Source organism: Dasypus novemcinctus, chromosome 9, assembly GCF_030445035.2.
Source record: "Dasypus novemcinctus isolate mDasNov1 chromosome 9, mDasNov1.1.hap2, whole genome shotgun sequence".
In the NCBI taxonomy this organism is placed as follows: Eukaryota; Metazoa; Chordata; class Mammalia; order Cingulata; family Dasypodidae; genus Dasypus; species Dasypus novemcinctus.
Genome location: NC_080681.1, coordinates 15,066,729 through 15,091,180, shown reverse-complemented (window position 1 = coordinate 15,091,180; position 24,452 = coordinate 15,066,729). Strand labels below are relative to the sequence as shown.

General features: G+C 39.8%; 1 protein-coding gene across 4 annotated transcripts in view; it reads right to left on the bottom strand.

Annotated features, from left to right (window-relative positions):
- CLCC1 (chloride channel CLIC like 1) overlaps positions 1-24,452 on the bottom strand; it is a 49,127-nt gene that overhangs the window by 8,678 nt on the left and 15,997 nt on the right. For 3 of the 4 annotated variants that reach the window (XM_058303096.1, XM_058303098.2, XM_058303099.2), the window contains exons 2-9: positions 17,230-17,372; positions 15,945-16,046; positions 7,048-7,155; positions 5,248-5,469; positions 4,876-5,016; positions 2,992-3,085; positions 1,595-1,692; positions 1,163-1,309 (exon numbers count right to left, since the gene is read on the bottom strand). In XM_058303096.1, the coding sequence (XP_058159079.1) occupies positions 1,163-1,309; positions 1,595-1,692; positions 2,992-3,085; positions 4,876-5,016; positions 5,248-5,469; positions 7,048-7,155; positions 15,945-16,046; positions 17,230-17,361 (1,044 nt within the window). In that variant the 5' untranslated portion in view covers positions 17,362-17,372. Of the gene's footprint in view, positions 1-1,162; positions 1,310-1,594; positions 1,693-2,991; positions 3,086-4,875; positions 5,017-5,247; positions 5,470-7,047; positions 7,156-15,944; positions 16,047-17,229; positions 17,373-23,888; positions 23,982-24,452 lie in introns of all 4 variants that reach the window. The other variant, XM_058303097.1, reaches the window with a different exon arrangement.

The window sequence follows — 24,452 nt, the reverse complement described above, 5'->3', positions numbered from 1 at the left end:
CGCATGAAAGACAGTATGGTGGTTCCTCAGAAAGTTAACCACAGAATTACCGTGTGACCCGGCAATCCCACTCTAGGCACACCCAAAAGGACTGAAAGCAGTCTGGAACAGCTACTGGCACACCAATGCTCACAGAGGTATTATTCACAACTGCCAAAAGATGGAAGCAACTCAAGTGTCTCTCGACCGAGGAATGAATAAACAATTTGTGGTATATACATTAAATGGAATATTACTCAGCCACAAAAGGAATGAAGTCCTGATACATGCCACACCATGGGTGAACCTTGAAGACATCATGTTGAGTGAAATAAGCCAGACACAAAAGGATAAATATTGTATGATCTCGCTGATATGAAATTAACAGAATAAGCAAATTCCACAGTCTCAGAAACTAGAATATAAATTACCAGGGGCCGGGCTAGAAGGTAGGCAGTGGGGTATAGAATTTCTATTTGAGGTTAAGGAGAAGTTTTGGTATTGGATGGTGGAGACGGCAGCATAACATTATGAAGATAATGTTTTATAACAACATTAAATTTCTTGAACTTGATAACTATAGTTAAGGTCGTTACGTTAAGTGAATATCCTTCCTCTTAAGAAAGGTACATGAAAGTATTAAGTGTTCAAGAAGTGTGATGTATAAAATCTACTTTCAAATGCTTAGAAAAACAGATTAATAGATATATAGACAGACTAATACAGCAAATATGGCAAAATGTTCAAAGTCAGGGGAATTGGATACCTGGGTGGGTGGTATGTTAAGAGTCCTCCGTACGAATTTTGCATTACTTTTGTAACTCTAAGTTTGAAATTATTTAAAAATAAAAAATTTTTTGAAAAAGAAGTTATTCTAAATCACCGCTGATATCTACAAACTTAAGAATCATTTACGGCTCGGGAATGAAACAGAAAGCTCCTGAGTCCGGCCGGCCGTCAATAAACCATTTTTCCTTCTCAAAAAAACAAAAAAACAAAAAAACAAAAAAAAAAAACATTTACTTGTTTAAAGGAATATATAAGTATAAAAAAATATGTATCATTAAAAAATCACATGATTAAGTATGATTTAACCCAATTTACAACATTAAGCAGTAAAATAATTTTAGAATTCCCTTTTCTCTGTAAATTCTGTCAAATGTTGATATTGTTATATACTAACCAGGATGGCTAATGCCATAATTATCAGCACTGGAATTTGAAGTAACACTGGAATCTCCTTCATGAGTGCTTTAATAAATTCACCAGTGCCTTTTCCAATGTGCTTCAATGGCTCTGTGACAAAGTTGGTGAATGTCACTGCCAATGCCTAAAACAAAAGATGGAAGCAATTTCATTTTTCCCCTCAATAGACTGAGGCCCACAGAATAACTCAAAATTCACAAGCATTGAAGCTGAAATTATTTTACATAAATAAATTAAAATGTGATCACGGCAGTTTTAATGTGAAAATCACTGTAATGGAAGTATTTTTTTTACTGGAACAAAGGTTTGTAATTAGCATAAGGACTCTAACATTAATCATCTTTTCTGAAAATACCAAGGATTTTTGATGTACTTTGTATAAGTAATTTTTACAGAATGTATTCTATACCTTTGTTGGTGGAACCAACCAAATAGGGTTGACCAATAAGAGCTCAAAGTATTTTTGGCATGGGTCATCCTGAAGGGTCCAGGAACTTCTACACCATTCTAGTCAAAGATAACAAATAAAACACTGAAGCAATAAAAAATTTTTTTTAAAAGGTGCATTTCATTCCTACACAAGATATTTTGGTTTTCACCTCCCTCTCTAGGCCCACACCAATTTTAAATAGTTTTACAAATAGATTCCTAGTAATGCTGACTTTTTAAAAATTTTCATCTATGTCCACAATCATGTTTATTTTTAACAATCTATTAAAATTATACGTCTTATGTAGATAAAAAACTATATTTTATAAAGATTTATAAAAGGTAGGTAAATAATTACAATTGGTTCTTTACATACTAAAATGAATAAAAAAAAATTTGGGGAAATCTGAACAAGATGGTGGATTACACCAAAGAGCTGGGATATTGTATGATCAGTTTTGCAAGATGTTACCATTTGGGGAAACTGGGTTCATGGGCTCTCTCTATATTATTTCTTATAATTGCCTAAGAATATACAATTATCTTGATAAAATTTCAGTTTAAAAAATCAGTTCTTTCCTATCCTACAAAATAAAGTATAAATTATAAAATTATGTTATTACTGTATTATTAGAAATTATGTTATGAAATTTTTCACCTGACTTTTCTAAATCAGGAAACTGGCCTGAGCCAGAAAAGGCACTTAGATGTCCCCTGAAACCAGGAGGCAAAGATGAATTGGTTTAGTTCCCATACCAATTTTCAAGAAACATTAATTTAGGACACACTGATTTATAGAATCTGCTGAGATTCTATGCCAGCCCTTATGGACTTACACTTAAAAAGTTGTCTTTGAACATTAAATCATTCCCATTGCTAGATATATGACTAAAGGCAGCCAAAAATAGTGAGAAAGTTTATACAATCTTAAGAAAAATACTACCCTATGATTTTCCCATTAGTTAGGAAAAAAAAAGGAGTACAATAACACTACAATGTAAGGTTTCATAAGGCAGTGTAAGGAGATTAAATCTAAGATGCATATTAATTCACATACACATGCAGCCACTTCTTCTTTAACAAACTTTTGGTGAGGACGTTGAATGTATTAATAGTAGCACTGTGCTAGGGACTAGGTGAACAAAAGAGAGCACTCGATCCTTTATGGTCTAATGTAGGGAGACAACATGATATGACTTCTGTTCCTTCCCCGTGACTTTACACAAAACACAAAGCTACTACTGGTCTTACACCTCAGGCTCTTCTCCCATGTTCTTCTGGTATAAAGCATTTTAACATTTCCCTTGGAATCCCAACTATGTTCTTTTATTCTCAGGAATTCTATTCAAAACAAAGCCAAGGAAACAGGCACCTTACCCCAAATACTCCCGATCCAGTCCATCCTCTCGGCACACACGTTGTTTAACGGCTCCATCTTGGCCACCTCGGCCTGGTGCTGGGCGAAAGCTAGCTGGCCGAGGCCAGGAGACCGTGAGCGGCGGCGCCGGGGGGGGGGGGGGTGCTGCCCGCGCCTCCCCCCCCCCCCCCCCCGCCTAGTGCAAGCGGGCCTCCGCCGTCCACTCCAGCCAGAGGGTTTAAAGAGTTTTAACAGAAAAAATATATTATTTCTAAAGAGCAGCTCCTTTCAGCTCCCAACAAAGCACAGTTTTCGTGCAATAAGGAAAATAAAGAAATACAACTGCCTTCTTAGAAGGTAATTATGAAAAGGTAGAAATTTTTTTTCACTGAAAAAAATGTTTTAAAAAATTAGCTCAACATCATCTAGATATAAAAGAACAAATCTTGTACAATATCACTTATCTAAAATAATTTAGGATATGTAAATTCATATATAGAAATTAGAATACAGGCTATCAGAGGAGGGGTCAGGAGTTAGTGTTCAATGGGTAGTTTCTGTTTGGGGTAATAGAAAAGTTTTGGTAACGGATGGAGGTAATGGTAGTACAACACTGTGAATATAATTAACGCCACTGAATTGTATACTTAAAAGCAGCTAAAATGGGAAACTTTATATTGTATATGTGCTATCAGAATAAAAATAAGAACAAAAATGCTACCATACTGTACAACAGAGTGAACCCCAATGTAAACTATGAGCTATAGTTAACAATATAACTACAATAACAGCGTAGCACTGATTGTTAAAAAGGCACCGCACTAATGCAGAATGTAATAAGATGGAGCCCCTGGGGGGGCATAATATGCAAACTCTATGCATGATTTTTCTGTAAACCCACCACTGCTCTAATTTTTTTTAATTAGCTCAAATGTAATTCACACTATGCCCCTCAATATAGCTATACATAAAAAATGACTACTTCTCATTTTCTTTTACAGTTCATGATAAAATGGTGTTTGCTTTGGAGAGTTTCCAGCACAAATGATCAATATAAAGATAACATGTCACTTTTATAAATCAGCCCAAGGGGAGAGCACTGAGTTAACAAGACTCAAACAAATAACATTCCTGCCACCTGGAACACTAGGTGTTTAATCCATAAATAATTAGTTCTAGAAGCCATATGTTTCTAACATAAAGCAAAGTCTCGAGAAACATGATAACAATTGTGTTAATAAAATCAATTCATTAAAAACATTTGGCTACTTATCTCACTTCCATAAAGATCTGAAAATTTCCATCAAAGATTGTTGTTTTAACAGGAATCACAGTGGTCCTTTCAAATTTCTATATACTATGTGATACCAATTTTGTAAGGTAATTTAAAATTTAGAAAAAATATTGGACAGAAATATATCAAAATATTATCAGTGATTATCCCTAGGTAATAAAATTATTAGGTGATTTTTTAAAATTCATATTTTTGTATCTTTCTCTCTTTTCTGAATTCTCTCCCACTTTTACATTCAGGAAAAAAACTAACTTTAAAAAAAAAAGATACTTTGATATCACTCCTAGGAAAGAATAAAAGTATGTAACTACAAAATTACTTACATAAGAATTTTTAAAATGTATCTACCTAGCTCTAATTTGACTTAGCTGTCCAGATGCCACCCAGTGGGAATTGGTCTGTGAAAATCAGGACTGTACTTCTTTTCTACTACCTGATCAAGGACTCAAAAACCATACACAGGTGAGCAGCAGCTAATTTCTTCCCCACTATCTCCCTCCAATCACTGGTCCCAACCCACATGTGAGGCAAGATTGCACTGCATGGGTGATAGTGCTCTTTTACTATAAACAATTAATATTTTAAATTTTAAAAACCTTTCACCTAATACCTTATATAAATACATCCAATTCCATCCCAGACTGATGAGAAAACTGATGAATAATACACGTCTCAATTGGGTATACCAGCGAATGTATGTCCACAGCTCGGTAGCCACTAATACCACGATGCAAAGCAGACACAGAAGTACCTCAAAAACAGAAAAGAGCAGAAGTCAGAGTCACTGCCAAGCCATCCTCACCATTAGTATTCAGTAAAAAAACAAAGAACTGGACTCAAATATGCAGAATCATTTGCATAATTTCACTGCACATTCACAATGCATTATGAGCAATTTAGCACTAAGCAACACAATCATGGTGGGGTTTTGAAGGAATTTTTTAAAAGGAAACTGTTAATCATCCCTGTCATCCCATCTTACCATGAACACATTATATGGATCCACTCCAAAGAAATCCTCGAATCTCCACTTCCATGTTTCAAAATCATGAAACTTAAAATTAATTAAAATATCACTTAGTGCATCATCCAAGGCTCCTGATTTCCACTCCTCTCCATTGAGAAATTTCTGTATCTCTAACAAGGTTTGTCTTCTAAGGATAATCTCAGCATCATAATGCATATCACCTTTGTTCTCATCAGGCTGAAATTATGTTTACCAAAAAACAAGCATCAGAAAAGGAGAATTTTATCATTATATTAATGTGAAACATTTTAAGACAAAAGCTAATTTTGAACTAAATACATAATTAGTTGGCAATATTTCATCCATATAAAATATGGTCTATCTCACAGACCATGGAACCATAGATAATACATGTGAAAAAAGCATTTTAAAAATTTTAAAACTTTATGTAAGATACTGTAAAGTTGACTAAAATATATATATCTTTTATTATTAAGTTTATGACTTTCCATTTGCTGACAGTTCCTAGATTGCCTAAAATACATAGTACAGACAAGAAAAATAAAAGGGATTTCAAAAGGCAGCAAAATATGGGTTTCCATGAACATGGACAATATTTATAACTATTTTTAATAGTGTGAGTTCAGCTTAGCAAAATGACTTTCAGCAACATTTTACATTCATTAACTACTTGATATAAATAAAATTCCCTTTTATTTTTTATGAGTAAATGCAGATTTTTATATTAAAAAGTACTGAGTAAATATTTAAAAAGTAAAATGTAATATCTTAAGTGATAAGTAAGCATAAAAAACAGTCACTGATTAATACTGCTTAATATATTTTAAAAATCAGGAACTAATATTTCCAAGCATCTGCACCTTAAGTATTTGTCAGCTGTTTGCTCATCTATGAAATTGGTTCTGTTCCACTCCACACAATTAAAAGACTCAAGTTAAAGGACATGGCAGAGGAGAGCACTGTGCCTTTACCCTTCCAAGTTAAGGTTGTAGAGCGAATGATCCATCTGCCTAACACAGCCTCCCCTCTCGGGACCTTCTTACCGGACCAGCAGAACACAGTCTGGCAGGTTCGGCCGGGCTGCCCTGTGCTGCTGGAAGGGCCTTCCATTTTCAGAGTTCTCCTGTTTCTGGTGGCCAAAACAGACACAAAGTCTGCCTCCCACCCCCCGCCCCCAGCCAACTCTGGTGGCATATACATTAGGAAAACATCTGTGTGCATTCAAAAAGGGCTTTATACATGGTAAATAAGTTATTAAATTATCCATTTTCTTGATGTTCTGATTGCCCAAAGTGAAAAGAGTGACTCTAAAAAAAATGAGATTTTAACTTGAACTATGAACAATATCAGCACTTACCACAGTAAATAGCAGGGTAAACCATCTATTCGAACATACTTTTCTTTTTCTCAACATAAAATGATATTACATCGCATGACTAAGAAAGTGTGGAAATGCTAGAAACAAGGAGGTGCAGGACAGCAATTCTCTATCAAGTCATGACTTCATTAAGTTTCAAATGGTTTAGTAAAGTTCAAACAACAAACTGAAAACAACCCCCCAACTTAATTAAGTGGCATAGCAGTGCACAGAGATGAAAAAGTAAATTCTCCAAACTATATGAAAAAGGCAGTAATTGCCTTCACCAAACCACTGAAGTACAGGTCTGGTCTCCTTAACTCTGGGTGACTGGCTTTTGGTATTTCCTGTTGCTTTCAATGATGCTTTATACAAATTTCAATTAATAAATAACAAAAAAAATCTATTCCACTGATTAGTATCCACCAAATACTCACAAGTCCAAGTTTTCCAGCTTCAATTAAAATCTTATTTAAGTATCTCCTAAAAACAGGATTGCTCTGACTTTCATAATCTTGCCTCTTTTTCCTTTCACACTCATCGATCTGTAATCACATAATAAATTCAACATTATCAGTTAACATCAAGTTTAGTTTAATGTAAGGCTTAAATTCCTAGTTGGGCAACCCCATTAAAATTAAGGTTAGGAGTTGGCTACTTCTATCAAGCTTGCATTTTTCAGCCATATTGCAATACAGAGTGTGCCTGCTCACTAAAACCTTGTGTCTCTTTCCAAAGGGCAGGGAGGAAACAAATAGGAAAGCATGTCCAGCATTTAGCCCTGCCCTGGCCAGTTTTTCTTTTCAGTCACCTTAAAGGAGAAACAAGATGATTTGTCACAGATTGACAAGCAGGGACATCTGCCACTTCCTAATTTTAAAGAAAGAGAAAAAAAAAAGAACGGGGGAGAGAGGAGAGGGGAGGAAGAAATAAACAGAGACGGGGGAAGTGGATGTGGCCAGGCGACTAGGCTTCTGCCTACCACATGGGAGGTTGCTGGTTCAGATCCCAGTGCCTCCTAAAGAAGACAGCAAACTGGCATGACATGCAGGCACAGCAAGCTGACACGAGACACAAGAAGAAAAAACATAAGGAAAGACTCAACAAAGCAGCGAATAGAGGTGGCTCAAACAATTAGGCACCTCCCTCCCACATTAGAGGTCCTGGCTTTGGCTCCCAGTGCCTCCTGAAGAAACAAGGAAGACAAACAGACACAGCAAGTGAACAACAACAAGGTGGGGAAAGCTAAATAAAATAAACCTTAAAAAAAAAAAAAAGAGGTGGGATAAAGCCAGAAGATGAAGGATATAGCAAAGAACTTCTTGAATATACATATTACTTTTGGCCTTTTATTATTTGTGTAAACGACTGATCATCCACCACTGGATAGGATGTTTCAGGAAGGCAGAAGCCACGCTTCTTCAGAGTACACTACACACGGCAACCCCTCAGTACACTCAGGAATGTTCATTAGAACAGACTCCCTCTGAACACAGCTCTAGTATCACCATAGTGGCCAGGTTGTAAACGTGACAATAACTGAACAGCACACAGACTTAGGACAGAAGGACACTCATGAAGGCATGTGGCAGACTTCCAGGAAGATGGCAGATTAGAAATATAGAACTCACTTTTCTCCCAGGAAAACAGCTAGAGGACAGGCAGAAATGGCCTGGTAAAGATGTTCTACGGTTTAGGACATCAGGGGAAGGCTGGACACCACCCAGAAGAGAGAGAGGCAGAGGAAAAAACCTCGAGGGGAAGACTGCGAGTAAAGGTGCAACTGCAGCACTGGCGCACTTCCCCCACCATCTGAGCAGCAGCTTTGAATTCTCTGGCCTCTGGATGGTGGCTCCAGACAGGGGGGCCACAGGGAACCACCTCCCTAGGAAAGGGGAGAGAGAGGCACAGCCTAAGTCTGAGTCAGCTTCCGGCCACCGCATTTGGTCTGCTGTGTCCCATGAGCCGTTCCGTGCCAGTTGGGGCTGCAGCATTGTTAGCCCTGGGAGCCAGCTGGGGACTAAAGAGATCCAACGCTCACAAGCACCCTCCTGGGACCTGGGACCTACTGCCTGGGACCGACTGTTGAGGACAAAGAGGAGAGTGGAATTATTTCCTACAGGAGAAAAGGGAGAGGGCTGCCGGCAAAGGTTAGAGAACAACCTCTGAGAAAGTTTGATTTGCTCTGAATCGCCTTGAGACAGGATCCTCTGTCGCGTTGTTGCTGTTGCCGTGGATGTTGCAGGAGAGACTCACTCTGACCGAGACATGAACTGAGAGGGTTGCCGAAGAGAGCCATCTGCTGGCGGACCAAGGAAGTGCACATTAGGAAATTAAAAGTAAGTGAGAGAGACTTTTTCCAGCCTTTAAACCCTCTGTCTGGAAGACCCTTGGAAGTGGATCTACAATCCATTACTGGGTCGACAATCCTATTTAAGCAACTAAGAGGTACAATCCTAAAGAACTAGAACAGATGTACCAAGAATCAAAGAATGGCAGTAGCACACTGCCTCTCCACTAAACTCCTACAAAAGAGAATCTGAGCAGCAGAGTAAACTCACCATCATAATCAGATGCCTAGACATCAGCAAAACATTACAAACCATACTGAAAAATGGAAGATATGGAGCCAGCAAAGGAATATATCAAAGCCCCAGATGAAATACAGGATTTGAGACAACTAATCAATGAGGTTCATACAAATCTCCTAAATCAATGAGTTCAAGGATAATATGGCTAAGGAGATAAAAGAAACTGGGCAAGCACAAGGAGAATTTGAAAACCTGAATAGAAAAATAAGAGAGCTTATGGGAATGAAAGACACAATGGGTGAAATAAAGAACACAATAGAGGCATACAACAGCAGACTTGAAATGACAGAAAAAAGAATGAGTGATGCAGAAGACAGAACAGCTGCAGTTGAAGAGAGAGAAAAGAATGGAAAAAATTGAGCAGGGGATAAGGAGTTAAATGAAACATGAAGCACAACAATGGATGTATTATGGGATTTCCAGAAGGAGAACAGAAGGGGAAAGGAGCAGAAAGAGTATGTGAGGACACAAAGGCTGAAAAATTTCCCAACTCTCTTTAAAGAAGTGAATTTACATGTCCAAGAAGCACAGCATACCCCAATCAGAATAAATCCAGGCAGAGCCAAGATAGAGTCAGAGTAAGGAGCTCCTGGAGACAGCTCCTGAAACAGGGCGGTTGGTGGTCACCCAGAGCTACCTAAAGCACCTTTTGGAGGACCCAGGAAACCAGAGGAGTATCCTGCAACATCCTTGACGGTGTGGAAGGAGCAGACTACCCATCTGCACAGAGGAACTGTGAGTAGAGCACTCCACGTTGCGTAGGTCGGTGCCTGTGGCGTGCAAGCCGCCTCGGGAGCTGTTTTATGGTTGGAGTTGAAGTTCCATCTCTCCCAATAAAAACGGGAGGAAAACGGTGTGGCACTGACTTCAGCTACTGATTAGTGAATTCGGTGGGCTGAAGCAGAATCCTGGGAACAACTAAACTTTTTTTTTTAAGCAGTTTTAATGAGATATATTTATATACCATAGTTTCAATCTAAAGTGCATATACAGTGGCTTTTTTTTTTAGTATAATCATAGTGTTGTGCATTCGGTCTTTTTTTTTCTCTCCCCTTCCCCACCCCCACCCCCCAGCTGTCTGCTCTCCATGTCCATTCTCTGTGCGTTCCTCAGTGTCCACCTGTATTCCTGTCAGCGGCACCTGGAATCTGTGTCTCCCCCTGTTGCATCATCTTGCTGCATCAGCTCTCCGTGTGTGTGGCGCCATTCCTGGGCAGGCTGCACTTCTTTCACGTTGGGTGGCTCTCCCTATGGGGCACACTCCTTACACGTGGGGCTCCCCTACGCAACACAGCACTCCTTGCATGCATCAGCACTGTGCATGGGCCAGCTAATCGCACAGGTCAGGAGGCCCTGGGTATGAACCTTGGACCTCCCATGTGGTAGGCGGATGCCCATCCATTGGGCCAAATCCGCTCGGAACTAAATGATGGCAAGAGACGTGCAAACATGTGTGTCATGGGTGTCCCAGAAGCAGAATAAATCCAAATAGACTTACTCAAAGACACATACTACTCAGAATCTCAAACACCAAATAAGTGAAAATTCTCAAAGCAGCAAGGGAAAAGCAAACCGTCAAATAAAAGGGATGCCCAGTAAGACACAATGAAGATTTCTCTTGGAGGCAAGAACAAAGGTATGATATAATTGGGGTACTGAAAGAGAAGAACTGCCAGCTGAGAATTTTTATCCAGCAAAATCGTCCTTCAAATATGACAGAGAGTTTATTTTTTAAAAGAGAATAATTTTTATTTATTTATTCCCTAATTCCTCTTGTTTGCACTCCCTGTCTGTTCGCTGTGTGCTCATCTTCTTTTTAGGAGGGACCAGAAACCGAACCTGGGGCCTCCCATGTAGGAGGGAGGTGCCTAATTGCGTGAGCCACCTCCACTTCCAAGAGTTTGAAATACTCACATATAAACAGAAATTAAGAGAATTCATAAAAAAGAATTCTCCTTTGCATTAAAGGGAGCCTTAAAGCCTGCAAGAAAAAGATAGGAGAGAAAGGCTTAGGAGAGTGTAGAAGGCAAGACTAGCAGAAAGGATAACCAAAACAGTAAAAAGACAGATAAAAATAAGTTATGACATCTGAAAGCCAAAGAATAAAGTAAACAATACATTTATAGAAATATCACTGAACATGACAGATTAAACTTCCCAATCAAAAGATACAGGATGACACAATGGATGAAAAAACATGAGCCATCCATATGCTGCCCACCAGAGACTCAGCTTAGACCCAAGTATGCGAATTAACTGAAAGTGAAGGTTAGAAGATACTCCACTTAAACAGTAACCAAAAAAGAGCAGGGGTAGCTATGATAATATCAGACAAAACAGAGTTTAAGTGTAAAAAAGTTGTAAGAGATACAGAAGGCCATTATATATTAATAAAAGGGACAATCCACTGGAAGAAATAAGTCATTTCCTAAAAGAAAATGTAGTAGAACACCTTCAAGACCTTGAGGTAGGTGCTGGAATCTTGGATCTGACACCCAAAGCAGGAGCCCCAAAAGAAAAAAACAGATAAATGGGACATCCTCAAAATTAAACTTTTGTACCTTGAAGGATTCTGTGAAAAGGGTGAAAAGGCAGCCAACTCAATGGGAGAAAATATTTGGAAATCACATATCTGATAAGCATTTAATATCAATGATATATAAAGAGATAATAAAACTCAACAATAAAATGACAAACGACCCAATTAAAAAATGGGTAAAAGACTTGAACAGGCATTTTTTTCCAAAGAAGAAATATAAATGGCCAAAAAGCACATTAAAAGATGTTCAACATCACTAGCTAGCTATTAGGGAAATGCACATCAAAACCATTAATACAATGAGTTTTTTCATTACAGTTATTTCATGACCTTACAGAATGGCCATTATTTAAAAAACAGAAGACTGCAAGTGCTGGAGAGGATGCAGAGAAAGAGGAACACTCCCTCACTGCCAGTGGGAATGTCGACTGGCACAACCTCAGTGGAAGAGTTCCGTGGTTCCTCAGGAAGCTAAACGTTGAACTGCCGTATGATTCGGCAATCCCACAACTAGGAATACAGTCAGAAGAACTGAAAGCAAGGATGTCAACAGACATTTGCACACCCATGTTCACAGTGGCATTTATGAGGACATTATGTTGAATAAAACAAGCAGGCACAAAAGGACAAATTTTATGGTCTCACTGATATGAACTAATAAATACAATGGGTAAACTCTAAAACTTTAGAGTATAGGTTACTAGGAGAATGTGGATTGAGAAGGAGGAGCTGATGCTCAGTGTATACAGAATGTTTAATAAGGGGGAATGTAAATGTGGGGAAATGGTGAGAGTGGATGGTAACACATTATAGTGAGTATAATCACACTGCTGTTTTATAAGTGACTGTGGCTGAAAGGAGCAGTCTAGGGAGGTGAATGTCAATTGAAAGAAAGCTAGAGGATTATCTATTGACTGTGTAACAATGATTAGGGTGGTAGATGATGACTGTGTTTAATAGTACAAAATACAGGAATGTTCTTCTATTACGAAGTATTAGGAATATGAATACGGAAATACATGGGGAAAATACAACTAATGTAATATATAGACTATAGTTAACAGTAACATAATATTTTTACAATATTTTACAATATCAAATAATATTTTACAATATCAAAGCTAAGTGTCAATAATGGGGGGATATAAGGATGTATGGGATTTTTCCTTCTGGATTAATGAAAACGTTCTAAAGTGGACTGAGCTGATGACAGCACAACTCTGTGATGAAACAGAGTGTACTCTTTGATGGAGTGAGCAAGGCAGGGACTGTATAACACTGAACAACGACGTGAATGATAGACTATGGTTAACAGTACAAATATGAGACTGTTCTCTCATGAACTGTCACAAATATACAATACTAATACATTGTGTTAATAATAGGATGGTTTGTGGGAAAAACACACCAAATAAAAGCTGTGGACTATAAACAGCACTAATACTATGATAGCGTTCTTTCATTATTTATAACAAATGTGTTACAACACTGTATGGTGTTGGTGGTGGGGCGATGTGTGGGAATCCTATATGGTATGCATGATTCTTTTGTTAACTCACCATTTCTCAAGTAAAAATAATAAAAATGTCAATTAACTATTAAAAGAAAAAAAATTTCCAAATTGTGGACTTCCCTCAGAACTTCACAGTGTCTGAGGAACCCATGTGTAGTGGTTTGATATGGTTATGAATTCCAAAAATAGATACTAGATTATGTCTATAAACCGGTCTGTACCTGGGCATGATTAAATTATGATTAGGGCTTTGATTGCACCACATCGGTAAGCCTTTGAGTCCCGCCACCTTGGTGAGAGGGGACTCACAGATAAAACTATACAGCAGAGCAGAGGAGTTAGTTGGGGTTTTGATGCTGGAGCTTTTGAGCAGGAGCTCAGGAAGTGAACACACAGAGGAGCAGAGCAGCTGAGCCTGGAGAGAATCACGCCCGGGAGATACAGAGACAGGGGCCTGTCACCTGATAGTTAGTCTACAGCTGGCCTTGTGGAGAGAGGCAAAGCCTAGAGAGCCTCAGAGTCTACAGTTGACCTTGTGGAGAAAACAGAGGTGCTGATTCTGGAGAGAAAGGAGCCCCTGGAAGAGAGGAACCCAGGAAGGCTGACCCTGGCAGATGTGGGCAGTCATCTTGCTTCAACATGGGCCACAGACTTTGGTGAGGGAAGCAACTTATGCTTATGGCCTGGTAACTAAGCTTCTACCCCAAATAAACACCCTTATAAAAACCAACTAATTTCTGGTATTTTGCATCAGCATGCCTTTGGCTGACTAATACACCAAGTAACAGAACAAATTATGAAAACAATATAAAAAAATATGGTCTGTTTTGCAACATTTTCATTATGCCTATAAACCCCAACCCTCAGGCTTAATAGAAAGATCAAAAGGTATAACTAAAACTCAGAGTGGGGAGTAGGTGTAACTCAGTGGCTGAGCATGTATGAGGTCCTGGATTCAATTCCAGTACCTCCATAAAAATAAAAATTTAAAAAACTCAATTAGAATAACAGGACAGTTTATGGGAAAACATGTCAAATATAAGCTATGAACTAGAGATAGCAGTAATATTACCACAGTGTTCTTTCATCATTTGTAACAAATGTGACAATGTAAGGTGTTTGTTGTGGGGCAATGTACGGGAATCCTGCATGGTATGAATGGTTGTTTTGTTAACGCACTTCTTTGCAAAGAAAAAAAAAGTCATCTGGAAAAAAAATAAACATTTTTATTTTTATTTATTTATTTAAAAGTTTTTAAGGAGGTATCAGAGATTGAACCCGGAACCTGGTACAAGGGAAGCAGGCACTCAACCACTGAGCCACAACTGCTCTCTTATTTTATTTTTAAAACATCTTTAAGAAACATTCTTTTTTTTTAAAAAAAAAAAAAGGGATCAAGACTTCATTTATCAATTATCTATTTACAATGTTTGAACCAAAGTCACAAACAATGGAATGAAAACTTTCTTTAAAAGGTAATTCTGCATTTCTAACTATGCAACCGAACTACCACAATATACCACAAAACCCTTAAATGGAAACCAATTTATCCAAGCATTTCTTTGCTAGCACGCATTAGACAATAGTCACATTTGATAAGAGCTACTAGCAGGCACTCACAGATCACAAATTTAGATCTATCTGGATCTCACTTGGCAAAGTCTCCCAGTCTCTCAGGCTGGAAACCCGTCACTCACTCTAGCTCTTCCCTTTCCCCTCGCCCTCCTTCCCTCCTACCAAAACCTGCCTATTCCACCTAATAAAAGGCTAGCATTCCCCTTTTCCCTCCATCCCTGCCACTGCCTCATCCTGGGTCTCAGGCATTGCTGGACCTCTGCAACCCCCACCAACCTCGCTGCACCCACCCTCCCGTCCCCGTGGCCCTGCCCACTGCCACCAGTTCACCTGTCTACAACCACAGCAGAGCGGAGACTTCACCCTCCTTAACAATCCTGGCTTCCTGCTTTTCACGAAAACCCCAATACTTCAGCCACATAAATAAAAGGACAGGCTAAATGAATAAATGAGAGAATGCACAGCTACCATCACTAAACCACAACAATGCCTTTTATCTCTAAGAGTGACCCTTACGCTGACAAGCTGGTAACAGGCCCATTCCTTCATTTGCTACACTTGTTGCACGTATCCTATGCCCTAGCACTGAGAGGGCTGATGGAAAACCAGAGGTGAATAAAACCCATTCCTTGCCCCAGGAATTTTACAGTGTGGTAATGAAATAATTATAATATAGGAATTAAATGTCATTACAGGAAATAGAAAGTATTATTTTAAAAAAACAAGCTAGAGGGGAGAGGATGTGACTCAAGCAGGGAGGTCCCAGGTTGGGTTCCCAGTGCCTCCCCCACCCTCCCCCGCAAAAAAAAAAACAAACAAAAAGAAACAAACAAAAAAAACAACAGAGGGGAGCTGATGTGACTCAGTGGTTAAGTGTCAGCTTCCCAAATATGAGGTCCAGGGTTCAATCCCCGGCTCCTGGTACCTCAAAAACAAAACAAAACAAAACAAACAAAAACCAAGTTAAAGTAATTAAAGGAAAAAAACTATATATACTCTATATAGTTTTTAATTGCATAATATATAGAAACATAAATGATGTTAGCAAAGACAAGAAAACAGAGCAATTTTGCATGATATAAATACCATGAAATTTATAACTGAGAAAAATCTAACCTTATGGGTTAAAGAATCAAGTCTTCGGTAACATTCTGACATTTCATCATCAGATGACAAGCCAGGACTGGCATCCTTTTTCTCTGACATATCATAGTTCACCTAAAGCAAAGAACAGGGAGATTTTATTCTTTATAGTTCAGCTGTAAAAATAACTTTTGGTTAATTTTATATATATAAATATATATATGTATTTTAAAGATTTATTTTGTACTTATTTCTCTCCCCCCTCCCCAGTTGTTTGCTCTCTGTGTCCACTTGCTGTGTGTTCTTTTGTGTCCGCTTCTATTCTTGTGAGCGGCACAGGAACCTGTATCTCTTTTTGTTGCATTGTCTTGCTGCATCAGCTCTCCGTGTGTGCGGTGTCACTCCTGGGCAGGTTGCACTTTCTTTCGCGCTGGGTGGCTCTCCTCACAGGGCGCACTCCTTGCACATGGGGCTCCCCTATGCAGGGACACCCTGCGTGGCATGGCACTCCTTGCGCGCATCAGCACTGTGCATGGGCCAGCTCCACAAGGGTCAAGGTCCTGGTTTTGAACCGCAGACCTCCCATGTGGCAGGTGGACACTCTATCCATTGAGCCAAGTCCATGTCCCTAATTATATTCTTTAACTGTATTGAACCACCAAAAAAAGTAAAAGTCTCAGATACATATATAAAGCTAAGAACTAAAATCATATTAGACTGCTGCTTGGTGGGCTTTACATTCAAAACAGAAATAGGGAAACGGACTTGGCCCAGTGGTTAGGGCGTCAGTCTACCACATGGGAGGTCCAGGGTTCAAACCCCGGGCCTCCTTGACCCGTGTGGAGCTGGCCCATGCGCAGTGCTGATGCGCGCAAGGAGTGCCCTGCCACGCAGGGGTGTCCCCGCGTAGGGGAGCCCCACGCGCAAGGAGTGCACCCCATAAGGAGAGCCGCCCAGCGTGAAAGAAAGTACAGCCAGCCCAGGAATGGCACCACCCACACTTCCCGTGCCGCTGACGACAACAGAAGCGGACAAAGAAACAAGACGCAGCAAATAGACACAGAGAACAGACAACCGGGCGGGGGGGAGGGGGGTGTGGAATTAAATACATAAATCTTTAAAAAAAAACAACAAAAAACAGAAATAAACTGGGGTGGGGGGGTTGAAATAACCTTCAGTTTAAAGCATCAAGATGATACTCCTCATGATTGCTCATCACTGATACCTGGTCTCATAGCTCTGTGTAATACGACAAGTAAAGTGGACATTTCCACTCTAGCACTGATGAAGATACATGCACACACGTTTTTTTCAATACCTGAGGAGTTTTTCTCATTGTTCCTGAAGCAGCATCATAGTTAAGCATGTCCGTGGGGTCAATCCAGTCATCATCTTGAGCATGACCAGCTATCAGCAACAGACATTCACAAAGGAGCAAAGAACAGAGCATCCTGGATAAGCCTACAAAAAATGTTAAACACACAATTCAATGTAATTATTTCTAAAATAAATTACTTATAATAAAAACTTTATCTCCTTCCACTGGTGTTAAGACTACACTTTATTTCCAAAAAGTAATCAAGGAGAGCACAAAAAACAAAAATATTCAGCAAAATGGTATTTTTTTTAAGGAGGTACTAGGGATTGAACCCAGGACCTTATACATGGGAAGCAGGTGCTCAACCACTTGACCTATATCTGCTCCCCCAAAATGCTATTAAACATACACATACACACATGTATTCTTACTGAGACAATAAGAAACTCGATATTTTCTATATGAACCAAAAATTCTACTTCTTGGTATATAATCAAGAGAAATGAAAACATTTGACCACACATAAACTTGTACAAGAATGTTTTAGTCATAGTAGTGAAAAGGTAGAATCAATCAACTGATGGATAAACAAAATGTGATATATACACAATGGAATATTTCTTAGCCATAAAAAGGAATGAAATACTGATTACATGCTACAACATGGGAGAACCCTGAAGACATTATGCTAAGTACATGAAGTAAGTCATGAAAGACCACACATCGTATAATTCCATTTATATAAAATGTCCAGAGTAAGCAAATCTATAGAAACAGAAAGTAGATTTGTCATTGTTTAGAGATGGGGAGATGGAGGGAATAGGAAGTGATAGCTAAAGGATATGGGAGGATTGTGTAGCTCAGTTTAGTGCCTGTTTCCCATGTATGAGGTCCCAGGTTCAATTCCCGGTAACTCCTAAAAAATAAAAAAATAAATAAAATAAAATAAAATAAAGGATATGGGGTTTCTTTCAGAGGCGATGAAGATGCTTTAAAATTAACTATGGTGGTACTAGCACATATCTGTGAACATACTAAAAAAAAAAACATTGAATTGTATATTTAAATGGGTGAATCACCTCAATAAAGTGGTTAAAAATTAGGTATTTTACCCAAAATCTAAATAAAAAAATAAACCTCTTTTAAACAAACAGGAAACAAGAAAGGTGCAAATTAAAGATTCAAAATGAGGTAACAACTCCAAAACCATTCCGAGAAAATGTCTCACCAAAGCCTTCGCATAAAGTCAAATCATTTCAACATTCAATACCTAATCTAGTCCAGACTGTCCAATATGGTAGCCACATGTGGCTATTTAAAATAATTAAAATTAAATAAAATATTTGGTTTCTTAGTTGCACTAGTCATATTTCAAGTGCTCAATAGCCAGACACATGTGGCTAGTGGCTACTAGACAGGACAGTGTAGACAAAGAACATTTCCCTCATCATGGAAAGTTCTACTGAACAGCTGGCCTTACATCTATGATGTATAAGGGGCCAGGAAGGGAATTCCTAAGCCTGCCCATGAACAGTTCACAGTCTAGATGTAAAAATAAAAGAAGTCACTAACTTCAAGCCCCCTTCTCTCTGCTCTCAGTGTGCCCTGTTTATTCCAGCATACCACACAATGAAATCAGCCACTCACTGCCATTTCCACTGAAAGAGGGCTTCTCAACCTTGGCTGCACATTATAATCACATAGGGAGCTTTTAAAAGTCCCAATGTTTAGGCCACATCCCAGAGCAATTAAATCAGAATTTCTGGGGGTTGGGACCCAGGAGACAGTTTTTAAAGCTCTCCAGGTGATGCCAATGTGCAACTAAGGTGGAAAACCACAGCACTGTGTGAATGTCTCCAGGACAAGGTTAACATCTTACTCAGACTGGAATTCTCCTTCCCACTGACATCTCCATCTTCCTCCCTTCACCTCCCATTTTATTAATAACAGCTAGCCCAGTGGGGTGGCACACGGAAGACACTGAATAAATGTTTGTTAAGCAGCAAATGCAAATGATCAAAGCCATAGCAGAAAGTCAAAGGTTCAAAGGATAGAGAAAGCACATCTTGATGAGGAGAAACTGGCAAGATTTCACTGAGGAAAGGGTATGAGAAATGGAATTTGAGTATGGGTAACATGTATTTAAGGGTGCAAGATAAGAGAGGCAGAGGAAGAAAAGCAAAGTATATGCTTCAGAAACTGTAAACACAAGGATGAAAAATATGAGAATGGATGCGAAACACAGAAAGGACAGGGATTTGCCATGACACTGCTAAAGAAAGAAGATTATGAATAACTGCATATGCTAACAACAGCTTTCAAGAATAATGGGAGAGACTTCTGGGAAGATGGCAGTTTAGAAAGACACAGGATTCTCTACTCTCCCAGAAAAATAGCTGGAGGACAGGCAGAAGCGGCCTGCGAACAAAGTTCTAGGGTTTAGGACTTCCAGGGGAAGACTGGAAACCGCTCAGCAGAGAGAGGGGCACGGGAGAAGAACTTCCACGTTAAGTCTGTGAATAGAAGCTGCAGCTGCCTGCACGTTTCTCCATCCTCTGAGCAGAGAGCTGTGAATTCTCCAGTCTCCCGGCAGCAGCTACAGACAGAACAGGGCCACAAGGATCCACCTTCCGAGGAAAGGGGAGAGAGAGGGAAGCGCCTAAGGCAAGTTCAGCTTTTGGCCCACAAATTTGGCCTGCTGCGTCCCAGGAGCACATCCAGGCAGGTGGGGCCACGCCAGCGGGAGCCAGCGAGCGACTAAAGAGATCCCACCCTCCCTATAGACCAGGACGCAGAGGAGGGTGGAATTACTTCCTCACCTGGGAAAAGGGCAGGGGCTGCCAGCAAAGGTGGGAGAGCAGCCTCTGAGAAAGTTTGATTTGGGAGGCTCTTAGCCTACAGGCAGGATCCTCTCACATTGATAGTGTTGTAGAATACGTGAGAGGTTCAATTATTTGCATAGAGAGAAGCCAGGACTCAAGAATGATTTTGAGAAGGAAAAATGGTTTACTGATGTCCTCGGGAGCTTTCTATGGGAGCTTTCTATTTCAATCCCGAGCCCCAGACAAGATTTTTGAATCCCTTTTATACAAAGGGGAAAGGCGAAATGGTCCTTTTGTTTCAGTTCTCAATAGGCTTGAATTAGCATATATCTTCCACATCCTAGGTAAGCTTTTAGCATGGACTGCATACATTCCAGATAAGCTTTTAGCCTATTTGGTTCGCGTCGTCCCTGAATATTTAAAGTTTATAGACTTTGCATTGTTAAAGTGTTTCCTGGGACTGGAGTTGTTGCCATGGTCACCAAGGGCAGGACTGCAGCCTCTTACCTTTCCACACCCACAAGTCAGGACAGACAGCTTATGTTAAGGTTATCTCCAAAGAGACAAAGAGCCTCCCACCCATAGCCCACATCAATAGGTCTGTGTTGCAGCACACACACTCCAACCAGGCTTTGAACTCAGTGGTTTATTGAAGAGTGCCATCTTCTACTGGCAGACGAAAAAGAGTATGTGAGGGAATTATTAATAAAAGTGAGAGGCTTTTTCCAGCCTTTACAACCTCCTTCCCAAGGCCCATGGAAGTGCATCTGCAACCTATTACTGGGTCCAGGACCCACATTTAAGCAACTACAGGAACAAAAATAAAGACCTAGAATATGTTGAACTAGAATCAAAGAATGGCAATAACACCATCATTTGCCACTAAATCCCTACGAAAGAGAGAAATAGAGTATCAGAATAAACTCACCATCATAATCAGATACCTAGACTTCAACAAAACTTAAAAGCCATACTAAGAAGATGAAAGAAATGGCACAAGAAAAGGAATATATCAAAGCCCCAGATGAGACACAGGATTTGAAACAACTAATTAACGAGATTCATATAAATTTTCAAAACCAAATAAATGACTTGAAAGACAATATGGCTAAAGAGATAAAAGACATCAAGACGACACTGAGTGAGCACAAAGAATAATTTGAAAACATGAATAAAAGAGCCCGTGGCGGGAAGCACATCTGGCTCTACTGATAGAGCAACCACCTACCACATAGGAGGTCCAGGGTTCAAACCCCAGGCCTCCTAACCCATCTGGTAAGCTGGCCCACACACAGTGCTGATGTGTGCAAGGAGTGCCATGCCACGCAGGGGTGTCCCCCGTGTAGGGGAGCCCCATGCGCAAAGACTGCGCCCCTCAAGGAGAGCCATCCCGCGTGAAAAGGGGCAGCCTTTCTCCGTGTGGCACCACACACACGGAGAGCTGACACAACAAAAAGAGACACAGGTTCCCAGTACTGCTGACAAGAGTGCAAGCGGACACAGAAGAACACACAGCGAATGGACAGAGAGCAGACCCAGGGGAGGGGGTAAATAAAAAATAAATCTTAAAAAAAAAAAAAAGAGCTCATGGGAATGAAAGATATGATAGGTAAGATCGAAAACACATTATGGGGAGTAGATGTGGTTCAAACTACTGAACACCCTCCTTCCACATGGGAAGTCCCAGGTTCAGTTCCTGGTGCCTCCTGGAAAACAAAAAGGGAAAAAACCAACTCAGCAAAGCTGATGTGGCTCAGTGGTTGAGCACCGGCTACCTACATACAAGATCCTGGGTTCAATCCCCAGCCCCGGTACCTTAAAAAAAAAAAAAAAAAATGGGGAGGAAGACCAAGGGATCAAAGAACAGAGGTGGGTGCAAGATTTACTTGTCACTGTATACTGCAGATAGTGTTTGAATTCATTACCATGTAAAGGTACTGCCTATTAAAAAAGACGGGAAGGGAAGCGGATGTGGCTCAAGTGATAGAGCTTCTGTCTACCATATGGGAGGACCCAGGTTAGATCCTGTGGCCTCCTGGTGAAAAATGGAGAGAAAGCGTGCCTGGACAGCGAGCCAAGTGCCCACATGAGTGCCCTCATGGCAAGCCAAGTGCCCACACAACTGCCAGCGTGGTGAGCTGAGTGCCCGCATGGTGAGTCGGTGCCCATGTAAGTGAGTCACGCAACAAGATGATGATGCAACAAAAGAGAGACGAAGGGGAAAGTCAAGGTGAAGCGCAGCAGGGACCAGGAACTAAAGTGGCACAATTGACAGGGCACCTCTCTCCACATCAGAGGTCCCCAAGATTGAATTTCGGTGAATCCTAGAGGAGAAAGACGAGAAGACAAAAAAGAGAAACAGATACAGAAGATAACACAGCAAACAGACACAGACAGCAAAAACAGCAGGGCAGGGAAGGGGAGAGGGAAAAAAAAGGGAAGTAGAGGTGGCCCAACCACTTGGGCACCTGCCTACCACATGGGAGGTCATAGGTTTGGGTCCCAGAGCCTCCTAAAAAAAGAAGACAAGCAGACGCTGCTCCTGCTGCAACAACTGACCCTGCCACAACAAGCAGAGGCACCAAGCCAACAGATGCCGCAACCCATAAGGAGTGGATGTGACTGAGACCGATGGGCACTCACCTCTCAAGTGGGAGGTCCCGGGTTCTGTTCCCGGTGCCTCCTGGAGAAGGCGAGTAAACAATGAACACACAGACCAGAGAACCATCTGGAAGAAAGGGGGTTAAATAAAGAAAAATACATACATAAATCTTGGGAGGGAGGAGATTGGGAGTGGATGTGGCTCAAGCAGTTGAGCACAAGCTTCCCACATGGGGGTCCCAGGTTTGATTTCCAGTGCCTCCTAAAAAAGAAAAAAAAAAACAAAACAAAAAAAGCAAACAAATGAAAAAACCAACTCAGGGGAGCTGATGTGGCTCAGTGGTTCAGCACCAGCTTCCCACATATGAGGTTCTGGGTTCAATCCCTGGTACCTCCAAAAAAAAAAAAAAAAAGAGAGAAGAGGAGCAAGCTAAAATCAAAGATCTAAATAAACAACTGGAGAACTAGGAAAAGAACAGCAAACCCATCCCAAAGCAAGCAAAAGGAAAAATATACTAAAGATTAGAACAGAAATAAATGAAACCAAAAACAAAAAGTAATAGAGAAAATCAACCAAACCAAAAGCTGGTTCTTTGAGAAGATCAACTAAATTGACAATCCCCTAGCTCTACCAACAAAGAAAAAAGAGAAGATGCAAATAAATAAAATCATGAAACGGGGAATATTATGACTGACCCCACAGAAATAAAAAAGATTGTAAGAGGATATTATAAGAAATTGTATATGCCAACAAACTAGACAACCTAGATGAAATGGACAAATTCCTAAAAGTGTACCAAAAGCCTACACTAACTCTACAAGAAATACAAGAACTTAACAAACCAATCACACTCAGAGATTGAATCAGTCATCCAAAATCTCCCAACAGAAAAAAGTCCAGGACAAGATGGCTTCACAGGTGAATATTACCAAGCTTTTCAAGACTAACACCAATCCTGTTTAAACTCCTACAAAAAATTTAGAGAAAATTATCCAACACATTTTATGAAGCCATCATCACACTAATAGCAAACACAATTAAAGATACTACTACTAAAAAAAAAAACAAAACTACAGACCAATCTTTCTAATGAACATCAATGCAAAAAGCCGCAATAATATACTACCAAATAGAGTCCATCAGCATACCAAATGAATTATACATCACAACCAATGAGATTTATTCCTGGTATGCAAGGCTGGTTCAACATAAGGAAATCCATTATTGTTACTCACCACATTAACAAACTGAAGGAAAAAGTCACATGATGATCTCGATTGACACAGAAAAGGCATTAGATAAAATCCAGCATCCTTTCTTGATAAAAACTGTTTAAAAGACAGGAATAGAAGGAAAATTCCTCAATAAAGGCATATATGAAAAACCAGCAGCCAACACTGTATTCAATGGGGAAAGATTGAAAGCTTTCCCTCTAAGATCAGGAACAAAACAAGGATGCCCTCTGTCACCACTGTTATTCAGTATTGTGCTAGACGTTCTAGCTAGAGCAATTAGACAAGGAAAAAGAAAATTAAAAGACATCCGAACAGGGAAAGAGGAAGTAAAGCTCTATTTGTGGATGGCATAACCCTATATTTAGAAAAAAAAAATTTTTAATGAAATGTCTACAACAAAGCTACTTGAGCAAATGAGTTCAGCAAAATGTCAGGATACAAGATCAACACACAAAAATCAGTAATATTTAGTACGGAACAATCTGAGGAGGAAATCAGGGGAAAAAATTCCATTTACAATAGCAACAAAAAGACTCAAATAACTAGAAATCAATTTAACCAAAG